Source organism: Portunus trituberculatus, chromosome 22, assembly GCF_017591435.1.
Source record: "Portunus trituberculatus isolate SZX2019 chromosome 22, ASM1759143v1, whole genome shotgun sequence".
NCBI lineage: Eukaryota > Metazoa > Arthropoda > Malacostraca > Decapoda > Portunidae > Portunus > Portunus trituberculatus.
In genome coordinates this window covers 415206-442040 of record NC_059276.1, presented here as the reverse complement: position 1 = coordinate 442040, position 26835 = coordinate 415206, and the positions used below count along the sequence as shown (strand labels likewise).

At 40.0% G+C, this 26835-nt stretch overlaps 1 protein-coding gene across 14 annotated transcripts in view; it reads right to left on the bottom strand.

The window, feature by feature from the left end:
* Positions 1–12432: 12432 nt before the first annotated feature.
* Positions 12433–26835, bottom strand: part of LOC123507349 (ankyrin repeat and zinc finger domain-containing protein 1-like) — a 360722-nt gene continuing 346319 nt past the window's right edge. For all 14 annotated transcript variants that reach the window (XM_045260121.1, XM_045260118.1, XM_045260124.1 and 11 more), the window contains one exon: positions 12433–13606. In XM_045260121.1, the coding sequence (XP_045116056.1) occupies positions 13424–13606 (183 nt within the window). In that variant the 3' untranslated portion in view covers positions 12433–13423. The remainder of the gene's footprint in view (positions 13607–26835) is intronic.

Genomic DNA, 26835 nt, shown 5'->3' with positions numbered 1-26835 from the left:
CTCTGATGTGGCGCTCTTGAATGAGAGACCGGTTCTATGCGCTGTGTGGAAAGCGAAGTCCGATGAGAAGATTCACCAGTGGGCGCCACGCGGGACCACGATCCACCAGGGGTGTACCAGTAGCTGGCCTTGGCTTAACCAGTGCCCGAGCTGCTGCTTGCTGGAAAGAAATGGAAGCAGCCTTATCTGCCACCCGAAGAGTTTCCTTAACCTTATCCTCATCGAAGAGGAAGGCCGAGTCAATAGCTGACTTCCTGAGATCAACCTTGGTAGCAGTCTTAAAAACACAGCTAAGAGCTTCTCCTCCTGATCTAGTTGTAAAGAGGAAACCAGTCTGTAAAAGGCGCCAATACCCCAAAACAGAAAATTCTGTGCCTCACGTTGGTGTGCTAAGATACCTTCCAGGCGAGACATATCTGCATGCTGTACCACCACCTGTGGGTCTTTACCCTTAGTAGTGAGGGCGAGGGCTAAGTCTGTGTTGAGTTTGGCTGCTTTCCCAGCAAACTCGTGTCTACTGACCCCATAGATCCTCCTGTACCGGCCGGAAGGGTAGCGAGCAAGTGATGGCCGGGAGCCTTCATTAGCACAACGAAGAGCTTTAGTGGCGGCCTGTAGAGAAAAATCCATTGGCTGTGCCCTAGTGAAGCGGATGTGTTTATCCTCCACCATCCTGACTTCCCCTGGGGGCACTGGGCGATGAGATCCTTCCGCATATCCAAGAGCCTCCGGAAAACACTGGGCAATATATTCCATCATGGACTGAAAGATCGGAAGGGAAACAGGCTCTCTGTTAACCCTTGTGTCAGCTTCCTCCTCAGAAGAATCTAGGCCGCGATTTTCAAAGTATCCAGAAGAGGGGACACCTGGCAACCCTGGATCTCCTGATGGACCTCGGGTTCTAGTGTGCAGAGAAGATCCTGGATCCTGAAGGGATCCTAGAACAGATCCTGTTGCCTCAGGGTGAGGGGCAACAGGGTGAAACTGTTCATGGTGGAAAGAGGCATAGGAGGTGGCGTCTGTACCTGGCGCTCCTGTGTGCCTTGTGGACCGAGAAGGGGCGGGAAGCATGGCATGGATCACACCCTTCTCAAGCTGTGTGGGCTTGACCGAGTCCTCAGTCAAAGCGCCCTGGAGTTGCACAGCAGGACCCTCACCCAGGGTCTGTGGGCGGAAGCGTTGTACTGGACACACACGCCTGTTCCTGCCCTGACCCCGTCCTGAAGGAGATCCTACATGTAGAGGATCCAAATCTCCCCCACCTCAGGACGGGATCGCTTGATCCTCCATGGATGATCCTTTGGGGTTCTAGAGCGTTTCCCCCCCATGGATCCAGCGGAGGGACAGCCTGATCTAATCTATTACTAACTCATCCCCGGGCCTCTCCTGCTCCCGGTTACCCCCGTCGGCACGTCAGCTAGGAGTGACTTCACACTCTGCCTTGCGCCGAGGCCGGGAGGGGTTGTTGAGCGGACTGCACCGCACCTTGAACCGAGAGCGAGGGGCAGCTGTAAGAGAGGCGGTATTAGGAGCTAACCTGCCCTCTACTTCCTTAGACACCATAGCTGAAACCATATCAGGAAGGAAACATATTTACTGCCTTCCTGAAACCCGAGGAAAGCAGCCAACTCCTTGAAAAAACTTGACTTATCCCAAGGAGACACTTTGGATCCCGGAATCTGAGAAATCGAATCCTCAGGCCCCACTGATCCAGGTACCGAATCCCTGTCTGATCCTGAAGCCGTGTGAGACAGGACCGCGCCACGAGAATCAGAACATTTGGCAAAAGGCTCCTGAGACTGGCCTGAAGGGTTAGAGGCTTTCTTCCTAGCTTTATAGTCTCGCCTCTTCTGTAAAGTCTGTTGGTACTTACGGGAACTGAGCACCCGCCTAAGACTCCACTCAGCACACTCCCGACATCTGTTGTTTACATCACAGAAACCATCACGGCAGACAATACATACAGAGTGTGGATCATTGTGGGCACTCCCAAGGACTCTCCTGCATCCAGACGAAGCACAGACTCTCCTGACAACATGTGAGGCCGAGGAAAAAGGTGATGAAGAGCCCAGCGGTGAGCCGGCAGCATGGCGGGTTGAGTCCTGGCCGCCGCCGACACTGCAGTCACCGCCACGAACAAACTTGACGTCGCCGTAAGAAGGAGAAGGCGACGACAAGCCCTCCTGAGCCTCCTGATGGTCAGCCATAAAACAAACAGGTCCACGTAGAGAAAGCAGCTAGGCAAAAAAGTTCCAGAGCACTGTAACAGACACGCACGCAAGCGCGTCTCAAGAAAGAATGACGTGGCTGGCTGTGGGAGACAGTGTTGCCGTAAGTTGCCAGGGGTTACCAGGGTGGAATACGACGAAAATTTTGAATGTGGAATAGATGGCTGGGTAATAGGGAGCATTGTAAATGCTAATATATAAGAAGCAGGTTATATGTGAAACAAATCAATGTTTTGCATGAAGGTAGTGTACTGCACGCACACAAGAATAAATTATCACAGACAAAAATAACTGACGTGTTTTGGTCTATTAATAAATAATAAAAGTTGGAGAGTGTATCACTAAATAAAGTGTTTATCCATTAAGAATTGGTACGTTATGTAGGATTAAGAAACTGCCGTGAAATCGCCCTGCAGCTGGATCCGAATACCGAGGCGAGATGACTAGTGCGTGGCTGGGATTCGTCTATACTTGGATCTCGCTGTGGGACCCGAGTACCGCCGAGGCTAAACGATTACCACGTGGGGATCTGGGTCCCACAGCGAGACCAGTACCGCGGCACCGCGCTGCTTGGATTCGTCAGAGGGCAGCCAGTCGAATCCCGCTCTCAAGCAAATCCAGCGCCGCGCCACCCCATGCTCAAGTACTCAGATCCGGATTCGGATCCCACGGATCCGCCAGACCAAGTAATCGGATTCGTGAGTACATAAAAAGTCAGATCCTGCCCAGCTCTATGTCTCAGTGGTATCGAAAAAGCTCTGGAAACCCAGAAGGCATTTGACCCAAATCCTGCCAGGAGTAGCAAAGTGGCTCATGATGTAGAGAAAAGTGTCAGGATTTATCAAGAAATCTATGATGAAAAAACAAAAAAACTAAACAGTCCTCCATCTACTCGTTCTTCAAGCCAGTCAGACATGCCATCCCTGTCACACCTGCCGACCCTGCTACAGGTGGCCCTTCCACATCTGCTGCCGATGGTTCTACAGCTGGGCCTTCCTCAACATCCTCTTTCTTCAAACCATTGAAACGTGCTGACCCTGCTACAGCTGGCCCTTCCACATCTGCTTTCGACAGTGCAGACAACGATGTCTTATCCTTGTCTGCCCACTCAGTGGAAGATGAGAAACTAAGGGCTGAAATCCCTACTGTCCCTTAGCCTCAGGAGGGGCATCATCTGATAGCATTATTAGCAACTGAAAAGTAAATAAAAAAAACATTTGTTTATTTCTTTTGTGCAGTATTTTACATTTTTTTCCTTAATGATTATTTTCATGTATTTTTATTTCTGTAGGGGTGACTTTTGACATGCTGGAACGCATTCCCTATTATTATATGTTATAATGGGTTCGGTATATGGTAAATTTGATTTACGGTAAGGTTTTCAGGAACGCATATGTATCGTATAACGAGGACTTACTGTATAGATTTAATATAAGATAAATACAATGTTTATTGTATGCATGATATAAACTAACTATCTTGCTCAAAATAACAATTTAACCCCCAAAACGCGAGCCAAATCGATAGACGTTCATCACATAAGGCACGGGGCACATAGATAGACATTTACGCTTTTTATGGGTATATTTTGGCTATTTTCTTCCCATTTTCTTTGCTTGTGAGATGGCAACACTCATCAGGAGTAAACATATGCTCTACGTCACTGCATCACCAATGATAAACGATAGGAGCGATCGACAGTGATTTCATTGTGTCTGATTCTGTCACATCTCCCGTGTGCCTTACTTCTATACCATAATTTGGTCTCTCGCCATGTTAAGGGGAGACAACTTTTGAATGAGAGAGGTATCAGAACAGGAGAGAGAGAGAGAGAGAGAGAGAGAGAGAGAGAGGATACAAGGGGCCCGTTTTCTTTTGCTCTAGCCAGGGCCGCTGAACCTGATCGGACACAACGCCATGTAAATCGATGATACTACCTCATTCAACATGTGATATTTTGGTAACCATGACATCTAGAGACTCCTGGTTTTTTGCATTGCAAAGAGGAAGAGTTGCTTGTGGGCAGGAGTAAACATATGCTCTATGTCACTGTGTCACCAATGATGGAGGGTGGGAGCAAGTGATTTCGCTGTGTCTGATTCTGCCACCTCTTCTGTGAGCCTTCTATACCTCGGGTCTCTCGCCTTGTTACAGGGAGACAAATTTTGAGTGAGAGTGGTATCAGAACAGGCGACAGCAAGAGAGAGAGAGAGAGAGAGAGAGAGAGAGAGAGAGAGAGAGAGAGAGAGAGAGAGAGAGAGAGAGAGAGAGAGAGAGAGAGAGAGAGAGAGAGAGAGAGAGGATAAGGCCTGTTTTCTCTTGTTCATATATATATATATATATATATATATATATATATATATATATATATATATATATATATATATATATATATATATATATATATATATATATATATATATATATATATATATATATATATATATATATATATATATATATATATATATATATGTATGTATATACAGTAGAGCCCCAACTTTCGCGACAACCACTTTCGCGATTCTCTGTTTCGCGGTATCTTGTGTCCGGCGATATTTAAACTTCCCTCTCTACCCGCAAGCTGAGCGGCAACTATTTTCCGCCGTCTTGGATGACATCACGGTGTTTTCGTCACAGTCTACCGCTTCCCGCCATTGTGTTCATACCTGTTTTTATGGTCGTGCTATCTTGACTCTTCTGGTTACCTGCTACAGAGGCGAATTCTCATGAACTATGGCCACATGTGCACCTGGTGGTGCAGGGGGTGCCCCTAGTGATACCAGCAAAGAAAGCAAGAGCCCAGGACCTTCAAAATTAGGATGGAGAGTTAAAAGGCGTGAGTACAGAGTTAGGCCTGATTCACACCTAACGCTCACGCTCACACTCACGCGCAAGCCGCAGTCAAGCTCCAGCTCAGCTCATTTTACTTGTGTGTTCACACATGCCGCTCAAGCTCTCGCTGACCTCAGTCTGCTTTGTGGCGTCGGTGAGCCATGAGTGATTTCTCTACTCTGGAATTAGCGGGTATGGCATACGAAGAGCTGACCGCAACTGGTTCACACCATGCACTCACGCTCTTGCTGTCGCTCACGGTTGAGCACGCTCAAAATATCTTTTGCTTCGATCGTGAGCTTGATCGTCATGATGAGTAGAGCTGAACGTAGATGATTGAGCGGACGGTTTGAATACTCTGCCTGTTTATCATTATAGAATATTTGAGTGCGATCACTTGCGTGCGCGTGAGTGTGAGCATGAGCGTTAGGTGTGAATCAGGCCTTAGTGTGAAAAAGTGGCAGTAATCACCCGCTACCTCCAAAGGCCAAGGGAAGTGGCAGAGGGTCTTTTGGAAGCAGAAGGTGAAGCTGATGAGGGAGCAGAACCAACGGAAGATGCTGAGCTCGACATGGATGAAGATTTCTCTGGATTTATTCGAGAACAAATGGCAGATGTGGAAAGGCAACACAGAGTGGAATTGTTACGTCAGAGACTGGAAGAGAAAGAAATGCAGAATGGCGGAGACAGTGTCGGCGGCGGTGGCGGCGGCAGCATCAGCTGCAGCAGTGGGCCCCAGTAGGTGGCCACCATAACCATACATCAAGCACCTCATACTTGTATATTTGGTAAATATTACTACATTCATACAGTGTAAGGAATTGGAATTTTTATTTGATGTACAATTGTATTTCATAATAGAATGTATTTGTTTGTCAGATTTATATGGAGATATAGGTATTTTATGGATAGCTCCAGAACCGATTATTATTTTTTCCATAAGGTCAATGCCCCCACTTTCGCGGTTTTCACTTTCGCGTCGATTTTTGGCACCAATTAGAGCGAAAGTTGAGGCTCTACTGTATATATATATATATATATATATATATATATATATATATATATATATATATATATATATATATATATATATATATATATATATATATATATATATATATATATATATATATATATATATATATATATATATATATATATATATATATATATATATATATATATATATATATATATATATATATATACAGTAAAGTCCCAGGTTATGTCGGTCTCGAGTTACGTCAAACTCGTAGTTACGCCAGTCCACTATAAGGCAATTTAAGATTAAAAATTGAAAATTTATAAATCGTAAAGTGCGGGATTTATTGTTATTGTTGGTGGTTGCCCGCCACACCGCCCGCCTCACGCTTGAATACAATAACACCCTGCCTCAGTTCCACCACACCATCGCCCCTGGCAAGAGTGTTATCCTACTTCTGCGTTTACTGACTCAAGTTCTTAGTATCTTGCTCAATGGCACCAAAGAGAAAACTTCTTAGTGACAGCAGTGATGCTAAGAAAAGGAAAACCATTATGCTGCAAGAAAAAGAGGACATAATTAAAAGACATGAGAAAGGAGGCAGCAGCTGTATGTGAGGGAGGGAAGAAGAAAATGGGAAGCCCGTTACCATGACAACGGGGAGCGACCTTGAGGGCTCGCACACCAATAACAACTCCAGAGCCTTCGCCTGGGCCACACGACACTCGCAGCTGACTTGCACCGTCTGCGCCTGTCTGCTGATCCCTATTGCCCTTTCCTATTGCATTTCCTGCCCCGCTGCCCACGCTTCTACTCCCACCGCACTGCACTACGCTCCCAGCTGTCCGCACTGTGGGCGTCACAACATTCGACCTGCCCACCCTCCTGGCGGCCTCAGGCGTCCATCCCTCTCGGCAATCTAGAGTCCTTCGCATTCGTGGCCCTAATCAACAACAAAAACAAGCTTGTATTTCATATTCCTACATAGTTGTAAATAATATAACAATATAACCTTTAACTTACCTGAATGACCATAAACAATGATTGGTTGAAAACTCGATAATATGCTTTGAAATGTACGGAAACTCGAGTTACGTACAAAATCGACTTACGCCATGTTTCAGGAACGTAACTCTGACGTAAATCGAGACCTTACTGTATATATATATATATATATATATATATATATATATATATATATATATATATATATATATATATATATATATATATATATATATATATATATATATATATATATATATATATATATATATATATATATATATATATATATATATATATATATATATATATATACTGTGTATATTGTGAGGGCCACCGCATTATTTCCCTTTATTTAATTATATTATATGTGTAGCCTCTGGCACCCCATGCTGGCTGTGGCTGTTCCGCTGTGTGGCCAACCACCCTCTCTTTGTTTCCACCATTTTGTGTGTCTGCGAGCCTCGCCTCAGTACCGCCAGTCTTCAGCGGAGTTAACACGCTCGGTACAGTAAGAGACACGTGTGGCTGGACTGTGCGTTACCAGTACTCATTAGTCATCGGTCTGGGAGTTGTGTCCTCCTGTTGAGTAGCTGGCTTGCTACTGGGTAGACCGTGACTGTTAGGGCAAAAGGTTTGTTGCTCTGGGAGAGGTGTAGTAAGTTTGGCTACATTTCCTGTCGTGCGTCCTGGGTGTGGCGACGCTGAGAGACATGCTTTGTCTCGTCCTGTTTGTTTGTTGGTGGCCGTGGTCACCAGTGTGGTTTGGTGGGCAGCTGTGTGCCCCCACCATCTGTTGTGTAGTATCAATAATATACTGTTTATAGTCTCAAGGTAGCCTTCAGCGGAGATAGACACGCACTCTCGTCGGTCTGGCACAGTGTTAGGGAGATTCGTGTTGCTGGGCTTCTCTTGTTGCTCATTGGTCATCGGTTTGAGAGTTGTGCCCTCCTGTTGAGTAGCTGGCTTGCTACTGGGTAGACCGTGGCTGTGTAGAACGGGCTTGTTCTGAGAAAGTGTGGCCGGTTGGGGCTGCATTTCTCGTGCGTTGTCCACTCGTGGGGTAGCGGCGCGGAGGAGAGGCACGCTTTGTCTTGTCCTGTTTGTTTGTTGGTGGCCGTGGTCACCAGTGGGGTTTGGTGGGCGGCTGTGTGCCCCCACCATCTTTTGTATAATTTCAGTAGTATACTGTATTGTAGTGGTAGTAACCACGCACACTATTGAATGCTGAGAGACTTCATGTCGGCCAGTGGTGCGTAGTTGTCGTTCGCCAGACTTGTCTGCGACGAGTATTTGGACTCTGTGTATAGCTGTTGTCATCCGTAGGTGGTGTCTGGGCTTGTGTGTACATCACTGGATGTGCTGTACACATCATATATTGTAGTAGATTGTAGGCTAGGGGTGTCAGTCTGACAGGTGTTAGGAAGCACTTGTTGTAGTAGGATAGTATAGTAATATAATATACCGCGTGTGTTGTTCCGGTCTGTGAGTTATCACAGTCTGTGTGGACAAGGCGTGTGGAGAGGCATTAATACTTCATAGAGAAGTGGGTGGAATTGTCCTTGTGGGCGGTTTCTCTAGGGGGTATTAAAGCCTCGCCCTGTTACACATAACATCTACCATTTATAAATTCTACTTGGTTGGGTACAGGAGGAGAAGGAGTTGCTAAGGAGATTCCCTTACAGTGGGGGAAATTATACACTGTTGGTGACCTTGAAAGAACAAGAGGGTTACGGCGGCTGTGAGTTATAGTAGTGGGGACTCTGTGGAGTGTTCTATAATCCCCACTGTACTGACCGTAACAAAGTTGGCGATTTTGCCAGAATAACACTCTAGTGAGCTGTAGCAGTTAACTGCAGCCGTGTGGCGTAATATATATATATATATATATATATATATATATATATATATATATATATATATATATATATATATATATATATATATATATATATATATATATATATATATATATATATATATATATATATATATATATATACACATATATTAGAGATGTACCGATACCAAAATTTTGCCGATTCCGATACCACCTATTTGGGCCGATACCGATACTACTACCGATACTGATACCACCCATACCGATAATACTACTGCATTACTGCACAGGACACCAGGATGAGTTGGTGGACGGCGAGCGTTATCAGATGGGAGGCTTTGTTTTGGGGGATGCTGTAAGTCCTTCTGAGAATGTTTATGAAATAGGAGCAATTCTAGAAGCTTTTTGAAGCCATTTGCAAAGGTAAATTACTCAGTAATTGGAATGAATATCTTCTCAGTCTTCTGATTCTTGTCAGTTATTTTAAATTCTTACTTCTTATTCCTTTAGCGACCATTTGGTCTTGTACATTTTCATTATTAATTTTTTATTGACGATATTTTGGCGATCAAAAATATTTTTAAATTTATTAAAATTGTAAAACAGACACAAAATATTAACAAAAGAAACTCATTTTGTTGTGTATGTTTCTCTTTAATTAAATCTGACATCCTTTGATATTAATTCATTACACATTAGTAGACCAATTCAGAAACATGAGCTTTCACCTAATCTTTTCAATTAAATAGAAAAAAAGTTTAGTTTATTCTAAATTTCTAGGTTATGGCTTATTACCACAGAAAACAGTATTCTATGACATACAGTAATCACCACGGAAACTTAATATGCCATATTATATTAATTTGGTGTCATCAATATCTTATATCGAATATATCACTAAGTAGTAAATTCCTTTTAGGTATCGAAAGTATCGGCATAAAATAAGCCGATACCGATACCCAAAAATGGGCTGATACCGCCGATTCCTATACCGATACCGATGCATCAGTACATCTCTAGTGTGTGTGTATATATATATATATATATATATATATATATATATATATATATATATATATATATATATATATATATATATATATATATATATATATATATATATATATATATATATATATATATATATATATATATATATATATATATATATATATATATATATATATATATATATATATATATATATATATATATATATATATATATATATATATATATATATATACAGTAAGTCCTCGTTATACGGTATATAAGTGTTCCTGAAAACCTTACTGTAAATTGAAATTACCGTATACCGAACCCATTATGACATTAATAGTAGGGAATGCATTCCAGCATGTCAAGTCACCCATACAGAAATTAAAATACATGAAAATAGTCATTATAAAAAATGTAAAGTACTGTGCAAAAGAAATAAACAAAATGTTTTTATTTACCTTTCACTCGCCATGTATTCTATCAGATGATGTCCCTCCAGAGGCTAAGGGACGGTAGGGATTTCAGCCCTTACTCATCTTCCGCTGAGTGGGCAGACGAGGATAAGACGTCATCGTAGATGGAGCACTGTTTGTTTTTTCTTGTTTTTTCATCATAGATTTCTTGGTAAATCTTGACACTTTTCTCTACATCATGAGCCACTTTACTACTCCTGGCAGAATTTGGGTCATGTTCCTTCAGGGTTTCCAAAGCTTTTTCAATACCACTTAGACATTCTCTAAGAGTTTTGATGTCCAGGCCACGCACAGGTTCCTCTTCTTCATCTCCCTCTTTTTCTGCCTCCTGTGATGCCCTATCTAAATCTATAAGTTCATCATTTGAGAGAGATTCAGAATGGTTTTCCAAAAGATGAACATCATCATCATCAACTTCATGAAGCCCGCCTTATGGCACAGACTTACTATGTCATTTCTGATTGCACTGATGTCGTCTTCAGCGAAGCCTGGGGAAGTCATGCACGCATTCTGGCCATACTTTATTTTATTCCACACCAAGATCATGGTAGACGTCTTCACTTCGTTCCAAGATGACTTAATGTTATCTAAGGTGTGCTTGATGTTATACGACTTCCACCATTCTCTGATAGTGAGCTTGCCAGGCCCATCTGTGCCCTTTACCAGCTGCTGCATGGTTTGCTGCTGGCTTTAAATGTTTTCCATAATTGTTATGAATATATTTGTGCTTATATTAGACCCTTCAATATTCAATTTATTCATCTAATTAGTAATGCATGTAAGTAATATGTGACACAGTTAAAAAAAAAGTGCGGGAGGGGAAGACATAACAGGCTCCAAGGGTGGTCAAATTAAAGTCAGTACTGTAAGTGGCGGGGAGGTGTGGCGTGGATGACGTCATCACCCCTGCTCCCCCACTCTAGGCCATCTCAGGTGACGTGACCGGATACCGTATCTGTGAATTTTTCTTATCGTATATCGAATCAAGGGTAGTAATTTCCAAATACTGTAACTGTGAATTTACCGGATAAAGAACTACCATATAATGAGGACTTACAATAAGTCCTCGTTTTACACTAGAAATGCGTTCTTCAAAAAGCTATTGTAAACCTAAATTAGTGTAAACCGAACCCGTTTTAACATGTATTAGATAGGAATACGTTCCAGCTCAGTATGAAAGTCAATCGAAAAAAAGTAAACAAACTGGACATTATGTAGGTTAGATCGACGATGAAAACAATCAAACTAGCCTTTGCTGGCCTTGAACTGCACATCCTTCACATCCATCTCAACCATTAAGGTTTCAATAATAGACAGGGCCTTTTCTGAAATAAGGCTTAACGAGAGTGGGGCATGCTGGCGTGTTTGGCTGTCTATCCAAATTTTAAATAAACCCTCCATCTGATCTATAATGGGTTCCCGATGTTTTGTCAGCAATTTTACCTGCAGGCTTGAAGCATTAGCTGCTGCCTCCTTAACATTTGAAGCATTCCTCAAAACAGTACCAACTGTTGACTGTGGTAAATTCAGAGAACGGCTTATGGCTGACGAGCCTTCCCCAAGTTATTTTCTCTTGACTATATCAAGCTTTGTTTCCAACGTTAAACTTTTCCTGGCTCGTTTAACCTTACCCACTTCTTCACCAAGATCCAAATTACGTTTTGGTGACATTTTGAACAGGAATTGGTCTTAAATGCAGAGAATAATGTAAGTAAATCACAAGCACAGTCTCACTGTTATTCGTCGTGGTGGCGCGAAAGTGACTGGTTTGTTGTTGGTCGCAGTGCAACACCACAATCACAGGCAGCAGGAATTTCAAATATCATAAGTGCAATTTTTTTTTTTTTTTTTTTGTAAATTGAAAAAAAGGTAGTAATTGTCAATTATCGTATCTGTGAATTTATCATATACTAAATTAGTGTAAAAAGAGGACTTACTGTACTGTATATATATATATATATATATATATATATATATATATATATATATATATATATATATATATATATATATATATAGAGAGAGAGAGAGAGAGGTGGATTACACAAGGTTCTGAATCAAATGATGATGGTTCACTACTATTTTCTTCAGAAAAGTTATAATATTCTAAATTAATACAAAAATATTTTCTCATCTATCTCAGGAAATATAGTTTTCGCTCATAACATATATTTGAGAATTCAACATAACACATACAGTAAACTCTTGATGCTCATGGAGATTAAGGAAATGACAACCACATCAGCATTGTAAATCCACGAGCATGGAATTTAAACCCATTTGTCCCTACATTCTTCAATGGTGATAACAAATACTGTATGCATGAATATAAAGAACAGGACTACTTTTGAGATAGTTAGAAAGTGTACCTAAACAAAACAAACATGATACATATACATATAGCAAAAGATTGTGGCCAACAACTTGAGACACACAGGCAGCAAGGCAAGGTTTGGTTGTGTTTTGGAAAACTGATCATATTGGTTCTGGCACTTACTCATAATAATATTTTGTTGCAGCAAAGGACATTATTTCATCATAGTTACTGATATTTACTGTTAAATCTGTAATAAAACCAGTTGGCGATTGTGTTGTTGTACATAAAGATAATGATATCAGTCCACAGCTGGCGAAACTCATTCCATTCTTTAATTTATGGATCAGTTTACTTTTCTGATTTAATGTCATTACTTTCATCACTTTTTCCACCTTCCTTAGTCCTTCAGTATTGATTTAAGAATCACTATCCTTCCATTTGTTGTCCATGTTGGAAGTCAAGGAGTTGTGGATAGCAAGGTGAAAACTGCCAGAAAGTGATGGAAGCACATGTAGAACATCTGTGACTGTATGTGGCTCAAATAAACATTTCTTTCTATCATTTTACTCAATATTCAGTATTATTTATATCCACTGCTTAAAACCTGTGAGTAATAAATCCACGAGACCAAACCAATAAGCATCAAGGGTTTACTGGACTTAATTATGAAATTGCACAATGATTGTAAATACCATTCTTACAAAGAAATATAAGCAATGCACACTATGTATATACTTGCTGTAATCAAGAGTTCTTCATTCTGTGTTCTCGTACACACTTGGTGGTGCAAAATTTGTTGTCATTATATTCAAAGGGAGAGATGCCAGAAATATCTTGGGCACACATAAAGCAACGCAATACTGACTGTGGGGCTTTTTCTTGCTGCAGTTGCTGCTGCTGGAATCGTCGTTCAGCTGCTAGTGCTCTCTGTAAGGAGCAACACATTATGAGCATGAGGGCAAACTATTTCATGTGCAAGTAAAATATATATCATTCTATGCAAGCTAGCAGATGTCATGTAAAACAATATAACACACATAAATGAACAACTTATTATATTCATCTATTATCATCATAAATTGTTATATAAGAATATATCAAGTCTGTAAAATGTGATCTGGTCTATAGTAGGAAGTGCCTGATTGACTAACAATATTTCTGATATTTTAGTAAATATATGCAAATATCTTTCTGCTTTTTGCAAAATTTATGCTAACCTTCAGCCAGCCTTTCATTACTTTACTTGTGAATCCTACATACTGCTTCTTACACACACACACACACACACACACACACACACACACACGGGACACCGTCGATGGCGGATGTGGTCGCTGAGCTCCAGAGCAATCATCTCTAATTCTACAGTTGCCATTGCCTAAGAGTAACCAAGGTGGGAAAGGAGCTTGTAATGTTTGTCCCGTCTCCATATAGTCATGTTAACTGTTGATTAGCAAAATAATGTCCAGGGAAGGTGAATATAAACTGTAGCCTGCATTTGAGCCATCAGCTGAAGTTTGTTTACATCTGCGCAACATGGCGGCCGTGAACTCGAAAGATGAATCAGACTTCACAGGATTTCAAGGAATAATGGAGAAGAGCGTTTATGTGAAGAAAATTCTGGAGTTGGAAGGTAAAATTGAAAACTGTTTGAAAAGTATGGGGCCTGGAAACGAGTTATGACAATGTAATGAAAGAGTGCGCTGAAATGAAGAAAGAAAATGCAGTACTGAAAGAGGAAGTTAAGTTAATTAAAGTGAATTGCGACAAATGTGGAGAATCTTTAGGAAAAGTGATGGAGAAGCAGGCTGAATGGAAAAAAGTCAGGAAGTGGAAAGAAAGGAGGTAAATTACAAAGTTGCAAGTCTGGAAAAGGAAATCAAAGAGTCTGGGAGAAAACTTTGGGCCTTGCTGAAATTATAGATCAACAGATCATAGAAGAGAAGATTGCTGAGAAAGTGGTGAAGGTTATTAAGTCAAATGAGACATTGGTGAGGGAAACTGTAGACAAAAAGAGATGTGTGGTGATATTTGGTGTGGAGGAGGATAAGACACCGAGTAAAATGGAGAGAGAAAAACATAAAAAGGTGATAAATAATATCATTAATGTGGTGCAGGAGGAGGAAAAGACCTAGTACAAGAAATAGAGGACTTCCATAGAATTGGAAAGTTCACAGGAGAAGGTATGAGGCCAATAAGAATCAAACTTAAGTCACAAAAGGATGTAGATGAATTGGTGGAGAAGTCATGGAGGCTAGCCCAGCAGGAAACAACAAGGAAGATTTGGTTGAGAAGAGATCTCGGTGAAAAGGAAAGAGAAATGTTAAATGAGTTGAGAAAGGAGGCTTTGAAAAAAATGAAGAGAGGACAGAAGAGGAGAAGAAAGAGTTTTTCTGGAGAATCTTGGATATGAGACTGAGGAAGTGGTTCATAACCCAGAAAAGTACAGCAAGAAAGGACTAAAGAAACTTACGTATGAGCGGAATGTAATGTATTCCAACATAAATGGAGTGATATCGGGATTTTAGAACTCAACGATTACTTGAGGGACAAGAACCCAGATATTGTGGGTCTTACTGAAACAAAACTGAGAGAGGAGAAGACCTGATGATGGTTGGAGAAGGAAATATAATGTTTGGAAAAGAAATAGAGTAGGTAAGATGGGAGGAGGAGTGATGTTGCTGGTTAAAAAGATATAAAGGTGGATCAAGTGAAAGAAGGTATGGGAAAGGCAGAAGTGCTAAAGATCAGAGCAGAAACTAATGAAGGAAAAAGAGGCACTACATAGTGGTGTACGTACCACCTAAGACAAATGCATGGTCAGTACAGGAATATGAAGAAATGATAAGTGATACAGGAACATGTCTGGAAGAAATGTTGGGTGGCTGTGAACGAACTATAATGATGGGAGATTTTAATTGTAAAGAGGTGTGTTGGGAGGACTGGTCAATGGAAGGATCAGAGACAACATGGGAAATACACTATTGACACTGGCAATGGAAAATGTGTTAACTCAGTGGGTCAAAGAAGATACTAGGTTTGGAGGAGAGGGAGCATCGTCAAGACTGGACTTGGTCTTTAGTACAGAGCCAATGGTCATTGAGGAGATGAGGGTGGAGTGCCCTTTAGCAAAGAGTGATCATGCAGTTTTGGAGTTCAAGGTGATAGATGAAGAGAAATCTAGAAGAAATGAAGAATATAAAGTGGGAAGATGGAATTATGCCAAGACAGATTTTGGAAACCTAAAGAAATTCTTTCAAGAGACAAATTGGATGAAATTCAAGAGTGCTAAGGAGCAAATGAAAAGTGGAAGGAATTTATAAAAATATACAAAGAAGGTGAGAAAAATTTGTACCAATAAGACAACATAGAGAAGTTGGAAAGCAGGACTGGTTTAACGATAGATGTGAAAAGGCTAGAACAAGAAAAGAGGATGCATGGAAGAGGTGGAGAAGGAAAAGACGGATTAAGCAGTGGGAAAGTTACAAAAGAGCAAGAAATGAATATGTGTTGATTAGAAGAGAAGAAAGAAAGAAACAAGAAAAGGATATAATTGATAAATGTAAAGACCAACCAAGGCTTTTTACAGACATGTGAACAACAACATCAAAAATAGAGAAAGTATTGAAAGTTTAGAAGTAAATGGAGTATGCAGTGAGGATCCCAGGAAATGGCAGAGGCTATGAATGGATGCTTTCGGAAGGTATTCACAAAGGAGACTGCTTTTGACAAACCACTGGTAATGGAACAGAAAGGGATTATGAAGGAGTTTCAAGTAACTGTGGAGGAGATCAAGAATATGATGGGGAGTTTAGAAGTGAGAAAAGCTGTGGGACCTGATGGGGTATCAGGATGGATTTTAAGAGAATGCAGGGAGCAACTGGCAGAAAAAGTTTGTGAAGTAATTGATGCCTCATTAAGGGAAGGTGTAGTGCCCCAAGACTGGAAAAGAGCTAACATTGTCCCAATTTATAAATCAGGTAACAAGAGAGACCCATTGAACTATAGACCAGTGTCACTTACAAGTGTGGTAGCTAAGATGTGTGAGAGGGTGGTGAAGAATAGATGGACAGACTTCTTGGAGAAAATGACATACTTTGTGAGTGTCAATTTGGTTTTAGAAAAGGGCGTTCATGCACGACAAACCTGATATGTTACTATTCGAGGGTGATAGATGTAATACAGGAAAGAGATGGTTGGGCTGATGGAATATATCTGGATTTAAAAAGGCCTTTGATAAGGTACCACACCGGAGACTGATCTGGAAACTTGAAATGGTAGGAGGAGTGCATGGCAGTTTACTAAAATGGATGGAAGACTTTTGGTAGGAAGAGAAATGAGAACAATAATTAAGGACAGACCATCAGAATGGGGCTTGGTGGAGAGTGGAGTTCCACAGGGATCAGTGTTGGCACCAGTAATGTTTGCGGTCTACATAAATGACATGGTGGATGGGGTGTCCAGTTATGTGAGCCTATTTGCAGACGATGCAAAATTGTTAAGAAAAGTGAGATGTGACAAAGATTGCGAACTACTCCAGGAAGACTTGGACAGAATATGGAAATGGAGCTGTACATGGCAAATGGAGTTCAACACGACAAAATGCAAGAAATTAGAGTTTGGCAAGAGTGAAAGAAGAATCAGGAGTATGTACAAGATAGGAAATGAAGACATAAAACCAGTCATGAAGAAAAAGACCTTGGGGTGACAATTACCAATGACCTATCGCCAGAGAGACATATAAACAAAATAATTGGAGAAGTATTGAACTTATTGAGGAACATAAGAGTGGCGTTCGATATTTAGATGAAGAAATGATGAAGAAAATAATTACTGCAATGATAAGACCAAGGCTTGAATATGCAACAATACAGTGGGCTCCGAACTTAAAGAAACACATAAGGAAACTAGAGAAAGTACAGAGGGCTGCAACAAAATGGTGCCTGACTTAAGAGATTTGACTTATGAAGACAGACTGAACAGAATGCAACTTCCGACCCTGGAAAACAGAAGAGAAAGGGGAGACCTGATAGCAATATACAGAGTGATGATTGGCATGGAAAAATGGATAGGGAAGATCTGTGTATGTGGAATGAAAGAATGTCGAGAGGGCATGGGAAAAAACTAAAATGGCCACTTATAGGAGAGATGTGAAAAATATAGCTTCCTCATAGAAGGGTGGAAGCATGGAATAGTTTAGACGTGGAAGTGGTCAACGCAAGGAATATTCATGATTTTAAGAAAAAGCTGGACATTAGTAGATATGGAGACGGGACAGTACGAGCATAGCTCTTTTCCCGTATGTTACAATTAGGTAAATACACACACACACAGCGCTGGCTTCACAAGCCAGATGACCGGGGTTCAATTCCCCGGCTGGGTGGAGATATTTGGGTGTGTCTCCTTTCATGTGTAGCCCCTGTTCACCAAGCAGTGAGTAGGTACGGGATGTAAATCGAGGAGTTGTGACCTTGTTATCCCGGTGTGTGGTGTGTGCCTGGTCTCAGACCTATCCCAAGATCGGAAATAATGAGCTCTGAGCTCGTTCCGTAGGGTAACATCTGGCTGTCTCGTCAGAGACTGCAGCAGATCAAACAGTGAATTACACACTGTTAAATTGTTAAATAGTAAATTTCAGGAGGTCTTTATTAAGGTATCCAAATTCAAAAGACCACAGGGTAATAGAGAGACTGTCTATATGAAAGAGATTAAAGTAACCAAGCTTGAAATAAAAGAGTTGATGACGGAATTAGATGAAGAGAAGGCAATGGGACCGGATGAAGTCTCAGGCAGAATATTAAAAGAATGTAAGGAAGAACTAACAAGTCCTATATACAACATCATAAAATGCTCAATACAAAATGGAACAGTACCAGTAGAATGAAAAAGAGTTGAGGTGGTTCCCATATATAAGAGAGGAAGGAAGGAAGAACCTTTAAATTATAGACCAGTATCAATAATATGCAAGATGTGTAAAAGAGTGATAAAGAAACAATGGATCGAGTTTCTTGAAGACAACAAATTATTATCAAATAACCAAATTGGTTTTAGAAAAGGTCGGTCGTGTGTAACAAATTTACTGAGTTCCTACTCCAGAATAGTTGATAAAGTACAAGACAGAGAGGGATGGATTGACTGTATTTAATTGGATTTAAAAAAGGCGTTTGATAAAATGTCACATGAAAGATTACTGTGGAAGTTAGAGAAGGGTGGCTTAAAAGGAAGCACATTGAGATGGATGGAAAATTATTTGAGGGGGAGAGAAATAAGGATGGTAGTTAAAGATTGGAAAATTATTTGAGGGGGAGAGAAATAAGGACAGTAGTTAAAGATTGGAAAATTATTTGAGGGGGAGAGAAATAAGGATGGTAGTTAAAGATATGAAGTCCAAGTGGAGAGCAGTAGAAAGCGGAGTGCCACAGGTGTCAGTATTGGCACCAATACTTTTTCTCATATATATAAATGACATGCCAGAGGGAGTGAACAGCTACATAAATCTGTTTGCGAACGATACAAAACTGTGCAGAGTTATAAAGCAAAAAGAGGATTGTGAAATACTGCAGGAAGACTTGAACAAGATTTGGAAATGGAGTAAAAAATGGGAGATGGAATTCAATATGGACAAAAGCCATGTCATGGAAATAGGAAAGAGTGAAAGACGACCAGTGGGAATCTATAAGATGGGAGATGGAGTAGAACTAGAAAAAGTAAAAAAAGGAAAAGAACTTGGGAGTGACAATGAAAGAAAGCAATCAACCGGTAAGCCATATTGATAGAATTTTCAGAGATATAATTTGCTAAGGAATATTGGATTAGCATTTCACTATATGGACAAAGAAATGATGAAGAAATTGATAAGTACTATAATAAGACCCAGATTGGAATATGCAGGAGTTGTGTGGAACCCCATAAAAAGAAACACATAAGGAAGTTGGAGAGACTACAAAAAATGGCCACAAGAATGGTTCCAGAATTTGATGGTATGACATATGAGGAGAGACTAAAGGCTATGGATCTACCAACCCTGGAACAGAGAAGGGAGAGAGGGGATCTGATACAAGTTTATAAATTGATTAACGGAATGGATGAAGTAGATAATGAGAAATTGATTCTGAGAATATGACATTAGAAGCACAAGATCGCATAGTAAAACACTGAGGAAGGGAAGATGTCTGAGAGATGTTAAAAATATAGTTTCCCGCAAAGATGTTTTGAGACTTGGAACATTTTGAGTGAGGAAGTGGTGTCAGCAAAGAGTGTGCATAGCTTTAAAGAAAAATTGGATAAGTGTATATATGGAGACGGGGCCACACAAGCGTAAAGCCCAGGCCCTATAAAACTACAACTAGGTAAATACACACAAAGAAGAACCATTGAACTACAGACCAGTGTCACTAACGAGCGTGGTTACAAAAATAGCTGAAAAAATAGTGAGACAGATGGATGCAACAGCTAGAAGAGTCACATACAATAACTGAAAGACAATTTGGCTTCAGAAGTGGAAGCTCTTGTGTCACATTTATTGAGCTTCTACAGTAGAGCAATAGATCTAATTCAGGAGAGAGACAGATGGGGAGACTGTATCTACCTGGATAAAAAAAAAAAAAAACTTTTGATACACTACAGCATAACAGATTACTAAGGAAAATTAAAAATATACTGTAGGTTCTTTACAGGGAAAAGTAATGGATTGGATAACAGACTTCTTAAAAGAAATGAGAACAGTGATAAAAGGTGAGGAATCAAAATGGTGTAGGGTTCCACATGGAACAGTTCTGGCACCTGTAATGTTCACAGTGTATATCAATGATATGGTTGATGAGGTGGACAATTATGAAAGCATATTTGCAGATGATGCAGTATTACTGAAACAAGTGGAAAATGACATGGATTGTGAAATGCTACAGAAAGACTTGAATAAGATATAGAAGTGGAGCAAGAAATGGGAAATGGAATTTAATGCAGAAAAGTGCAAAGTGATGGAACTCGGGAAAAACAATGCATTTAGACCATTATTAGATCCCAATATTTTGCATTTTAAGACTTTATTATTTGCTAGTAGCCTACATAGCAATCCCTATGAGATATTAGACTACTGGGGTAATAATCATAATTTTTCTTTATCATCATTCTACATGTAATTTCAATGTAGTATTTTTGTATATTTTCAAAGCCAAAGGATGTGTGAAAGCAGACATAAAGGAAAAGAAAGAAAGAAAGAAAAAGTTTCTCTATCTCTTTTTTTACATGTATGCAAGATAAGAATATAAAAAGATAAGTGCAATTTTGATTGTATGAAAGTGTCTTATCTCTAGGAGTGACAACATCATACTGTAAAGAATGCAGTGTAGCTTGCTTTTGTCACCAGGTTTGGCATGTAAACGATCATGTGTTTGTTTTGGTACATGCATGGTGGTGCATGGTCACTTAGGCAGAATCTTCCTGACTGGTGTCATTTTATGTCAATTACTGGTAAATATGATCTATTATATTATGACCTTGAAAGAAAGAGTTGTTTTGTGATGTAGTACCAATCATCACTTTGTTTACATATGTGAAAACGTCTCTTGGAGGCAGGTGGTAACAAAAGGACATACTAGAGTGAGAGTGAGTACAATTCTTTTTATCTATCTAAATTTCATTGCTTTATTCTAAAGTGTGCAGTGGTGCCTAACACTAACAAACTTCATAGTGACAGATTTTGCTCAATAATGGACTGGTCAGATAGTAAAAATATTTTTTGGACTATAATGACAGTTTTTATTTCTATGAATCCATAGTTCCCACATAGCTGCATGGATGAATACACATACGACATGATAAATAAGCCAAAAAAGGCTGCATTTTACCTAGTTGTATTATACAGATCATGTGTCCTGTCTCCATTTATCCAATTTTTCCCTATTCAATGCATTCCACTTTTCCACCATTCTGTGTGGAAAACTGTATTTTCCAATATCCTTCACACACTGCCTCATCCTGATTTTATTTACATGACCTCTTGTCCTTCCATCCTCTTCTATGAAAAGCACTAGGTCTTTCTTGTCTATCTTTTTAATGCCATTGACTATCTTGTACATTGTTATTAGGTCTCCTTGTTCTCTTCTATCTTTTAAGGTTGGTAGTTCCATTTCCTTTAGCCGCTCTTCATACGTTAGGTCATTTAGTTCCGGTACCATCTTTGTAGCAATCTTCTGTATCCGTTCTAATCTTCTTATATCTTTTATAGAGCTGAGACCACACCACAGCTGCATATTTCAGCTTTGGACGTATCATGCTTGTGATGATTTTTTTCATTATATCTTTGGCCATGAATTGAAATTCCACTCTTATATTAGTCAACATTTTATATGATATACCAAACATCTTGCTTGTATGCTTTTCAAGGTTCAGATTTTCCTGTATAAGCACTCCCAGATCTTTTTCCTTTTTAGTCTACATTATTTGTTTGTCTCCCATCAAACAGTCCCGTACCAGTCTTCTTTTCCTCTTCTTAGTTCCATTATGTGACATTTCTTAGCATTGAACTCTAATTTCCACTTCTTACTCCACTCATAGATCTTGTTTATATCATCTTGTAAGAGCAAACAGTCCTCCTGGATTTTGATAACTTTTAGCAGCTTTGCATCATCAGCAAATAGATTAATGTAACTGTTTATGCCATTGTGAATGTCATTTACATAAATCTGAAACATAATGGGGGGCTAACACTGACCCTTGTATGCTATTTCACCCCAAGATGAGTATGTACAGTAAAATCCCTCTTATCTGGCAGCTTCAAGTATCCGGCACATTTTTCCCCGAGCCTTAAAATCAATAAAAAATCAATGTGTACTCATAAAATCAATTAAAATTCCCGCACGAGGCATATTTTGTCCCCTTGCCACCAGAGCGCACTGCTTCACGCCACCCGCGGCCCACTGCACTGTGTTCACTCAGTGACTGAGTCCCACGTGTGCATTGTTTATCACCTGACGCCTTCATCATGCCTAAAGTTGTAGAAAAGAGGAAGTGTGTTGTGCTTACACTTAAGCAGAAGGTAGACATTTGTCGACAATTAGAGAGAGGTGAAAGCAGACAGAAACTAATGGCAGAATATGGTGTGGGTTCATCAACTATTTATGACATTAAATACCAAACAAAAAAGTTGCGCGATTACATGAAAGCCACCGACACCCCAAAGGCAGTGGAAAATCGTCACACACTGCAGTATCATTGTGGTGAAACGATGGACAAAGTGTTATACGAGTGGTTCAGCTTGAAAAGATCAGGAGTCACAATTATAGGCCCAATGTTACAAGAGAAAGGGCGTGATTAAGCTAAGAAGATGGGCGAGGAAGGGGCATGCCAGTTCTCTGATGGCTGGCTCCACAGGTTCAAGGTTCGTCACGTATACTTTATTTTTGTAACCCATCAACTTATTTATAAGAGGAAAGTATTAAAGAGAATATTAGTATTGTGTGTTAGTGAGTGTGAGGTGGCAGCGTGGGTGGCGAAGCGTGGCACGGCGATCAGCTGATCTTTGTCATGGTAAGATGCGTGAGTGTAGGGTGGTGATTGTGGACATAATTTCACTTCTATTCAAGTACCCGGGAACTTCTGGTATCCGGCATGTTGGCAGTCCCATTGATGCCAGATAAGAGGGCTTTTACTGTATATCTGATCACGATTCTCATCTCCCTGTTCTTCAAATAATCCCTTGTTCACTCTAACAAAGTACTTTGCAGTCCTCCTATGTTCTCTAGTTTCCAAAGTAGTCTTCCATGAGGGATTTTATCAAAAGCCTTTTTTATGTACAGGTATAATGTGTCCACCCATCCATCTCTGTTTCCATTTCTTCTATTACCCTTGTGTAGAAGCTTCATAAATTCAACACACATGACCATCTTGTCCTGAACCCAAATTGTCTGTTTGTTATGATTTGTTTTTCTTCCAGATGTTCAACTCATTTTTCCTTGATAATTATTTCACACGACTTTCCCATAATGCTTGTTAGTGATACTGGTCTGTAATTTAATGGCTCGGTTGCCTTTTCCCCTTTAAATATCGGTATTATGTTGGTTCTTTCCCTTTCTAGTGGAACTTTCCCTTCATTTGGTGAACTTGTAATTATATCCCAAATTGGATCCAGTAGTTGCTCTTTACATTCTTTTAGCATCCAGCCTGACACACCATCTGGCCCCATTGCTTTTCTGACATCCAACTTATTCAATAATCTTCCAATATTTTCTTTGTGTACTGTGATTTCTTGTAATCCTTGGCAAAGCAATGTCCTGCTTGGTTCTGTAAAATCTTCTACAGTGAACACCATTTTGAAGCTGTCATTCATTATTTCACACATCTTCTCTGACTAGCATAACCTCCCTCCTTCAATTACTTTTTCTATTGTTTCCTTGTTTTTCATTTTACCACTTATGAATTTGTAGAAGAGCTTTGCTTTTACTCACCATATCTTTCTCAAAGTTTCTTTCTTCCTCTCTCCTTACTCTAATACACCGGGGATCCTAGCAATTCGACGGGGTCAGGGCGGATTTTCATCGGTCGAATCAGCGTTTATTCAAATTATGAAGCAATTTTCCCCATACGTTACGTACTTACGAATTAAGGGGATAGGGACCAACCTCTAGCCTAGACCTCCTCAAAACATCACTATAACCTCTAAAAGACACTAACTTAGACTAAATCAGTAGTATTAAAGGCTTCATCTATATCTAACTTTTTTCATTAAACACATTAGGGTGCTGTACAGTACATTTTTGGAAATAAATACACTTGCAGCAGTCTTGTGGTACTTGTCCCTGTTCTTTGAAACTGTTAATACTGTTGATCTAGGGACACCCATTTGTGCTGAAATGACATTGTGAGCTATACCTGCCTCACACTTTCTTATAAGTTCAAGCTTATCTTTGAAACGCAGGAAATTGTGCTTCATAGGGCTGGAGCTGGAGATGGCTTTCCATCGTCTTGAGTCAGACGAAACGCACGTTTTCCTCTAACGTGAATTTTTTAGTAAAATTAATATCTATGGTTTCAAATTAACACTTTTATAATTAAATAAATTTTCTTGTTAATTGGAATGATGCTATAATCTTATATCAATAGAATCTTGATAAGTAGATGTAAATGTATTTCTGTTTATATATATATATATATATATATATATATATATATATATATATATATATATATATATATATATATATATATATATATATACAGTAAGATCTCAGTTTACGTCAGAGTTACGTTCCTGAAACATGACATAAGTCAATTTTGTACGTAACTCGAGTTTCCGTACATTTCAAAGCATATTATTGAGTTTTCAACCAATCATTGTTTATGGTCATTCAGGTAAGTTAAAGATTATATTGTTATATTATTTACAACTATATAGGAATATGAAACACAAGTTTGTTTTTGTTGTTGATTAAGGCCACGAACGCGAAGGACTGCAGGTTGCTGAGAGGGGTGGCCCTGAGGCCGCCAGGAGGGTGGGCAGATCGAATGTTGTCACACCCAGGGCAGACAGCTGGGAGTGTAGTGCAGTGCGGTGGGAGTAGAAGCATGGGCAGCGGGGCAGGAAATACAATAGAAAAGGGCAATAGGGATCAACAGACAGGCGCAGACGGTGCAAGTGAGCTGCGAGTGTCGTGTGGCCCAGGCGAAGGCTCCGGAGTTGTTATTGTTGTGATGAGTGCGCGAACCCTCAAGGTCGTCAACCTCCCCGTTGTCATGGTAACGGGCTTCCATTTTCTTCTTCACTCCCTCACACACAGCTGCTGCCTCCCTTCTCATGTCTTTAATTACGTCCTCTTTTTCTTGTAGCGTAATGGTTTTCCTTTTCTTAGCATCACTGCTGTCACTAAGGAGTTTTCTCTTTGGTACCATTGAGCAAGATACTAAGAACTTGAGTCAATAAACGCAGAAGTAGGATAACACTCTTGCCAGGGGCGACGGTGTGGTGGAACTGAGGCAGTTATTGCATTCAAGCGTGAGGCGGGCGGTGTGACTGGTAACTCCCAACAATAACAATAAATCCCGCGCTTTACGATTTATAAATTTTCAATTTTTTTAATCTTAAATTGTCTTATAGTGGACTGACGTAACTACGAGTTTGACGTAACTCGAGACCAACGTAACCGGGACTTTATTGTATATATATATATATATATATATATATATATATATATATATATATATATATATATATATATAGTACTACTCCGCTTAACGAACAGGATAGAAGGTATCAAAGCTGTTCAGAGTGAAAATTCGTTAAGCGGATGTAATTTTCCCATACGAAATAATGGAAATAGGGGATGCATTCTAGGCTGGTCCCCAATATACCTCATGGGTTAAAAAAAAAAAAAAAAAAAATATATATATATATATATATATATATATATATATATATATATATATATATATATATATATATATATATACAGTAAGGTCCCGAGTTACGTCAGAGTTACGTTCCTGAAACATGACGTAATTCGATTTTGTACGTAACTCGAGTTTTTGCACTTTCAAAGCATATTATCGAGTTTTTAACCAATCATTTTTTATGGTTATTCAAGTAAGTAAAAGGTTATATTTTTATATTGGTATATTATTTACAACTATGTAGGAATATATTGATTAGGGCATGAACGAAGGACTGCAAGTTGCCGAGAGGAGTGGCCTGAGGCCGCCAGGAGGGTGGGCAGGTCGAATGTTGTGACGCTCAGGGCAGACAGCTGGGAGCTTTGTGGAGTGCGGTAGGAGTAGAAGCGTTATATAAGTAAAAGGTTATATTGTTATATTATTTACAAGTATGTAGGAATATGAAACACAAGCTTGTTTTTGTTGTTGATTAGGGCCGCGAACGCGAAGGACTGCATGTTGCCAGAGGGGTGGACGCCTGGGGCCACCAGGAGGGTGGGCAGGTCGAATGTTGTGATGCCCAGGGCGGACAGCTGGGAGCGTAGTGCAGTGCGGTGGGAGTAGAAGCGTGGGCAGCGGAACAGGAAATGCAATAGGAAAGGGCAATAGGGATCAGCATACAGGTGCAGATGGTGTAAGTCAGCTGCAAGTGTCGTGTGGCCCAGGCAAAGGCTCTGGAGTTGTTATTGTTGTGATAGGTGCGCGAGCCCTCAAGGTTGTCAACCTCCCCG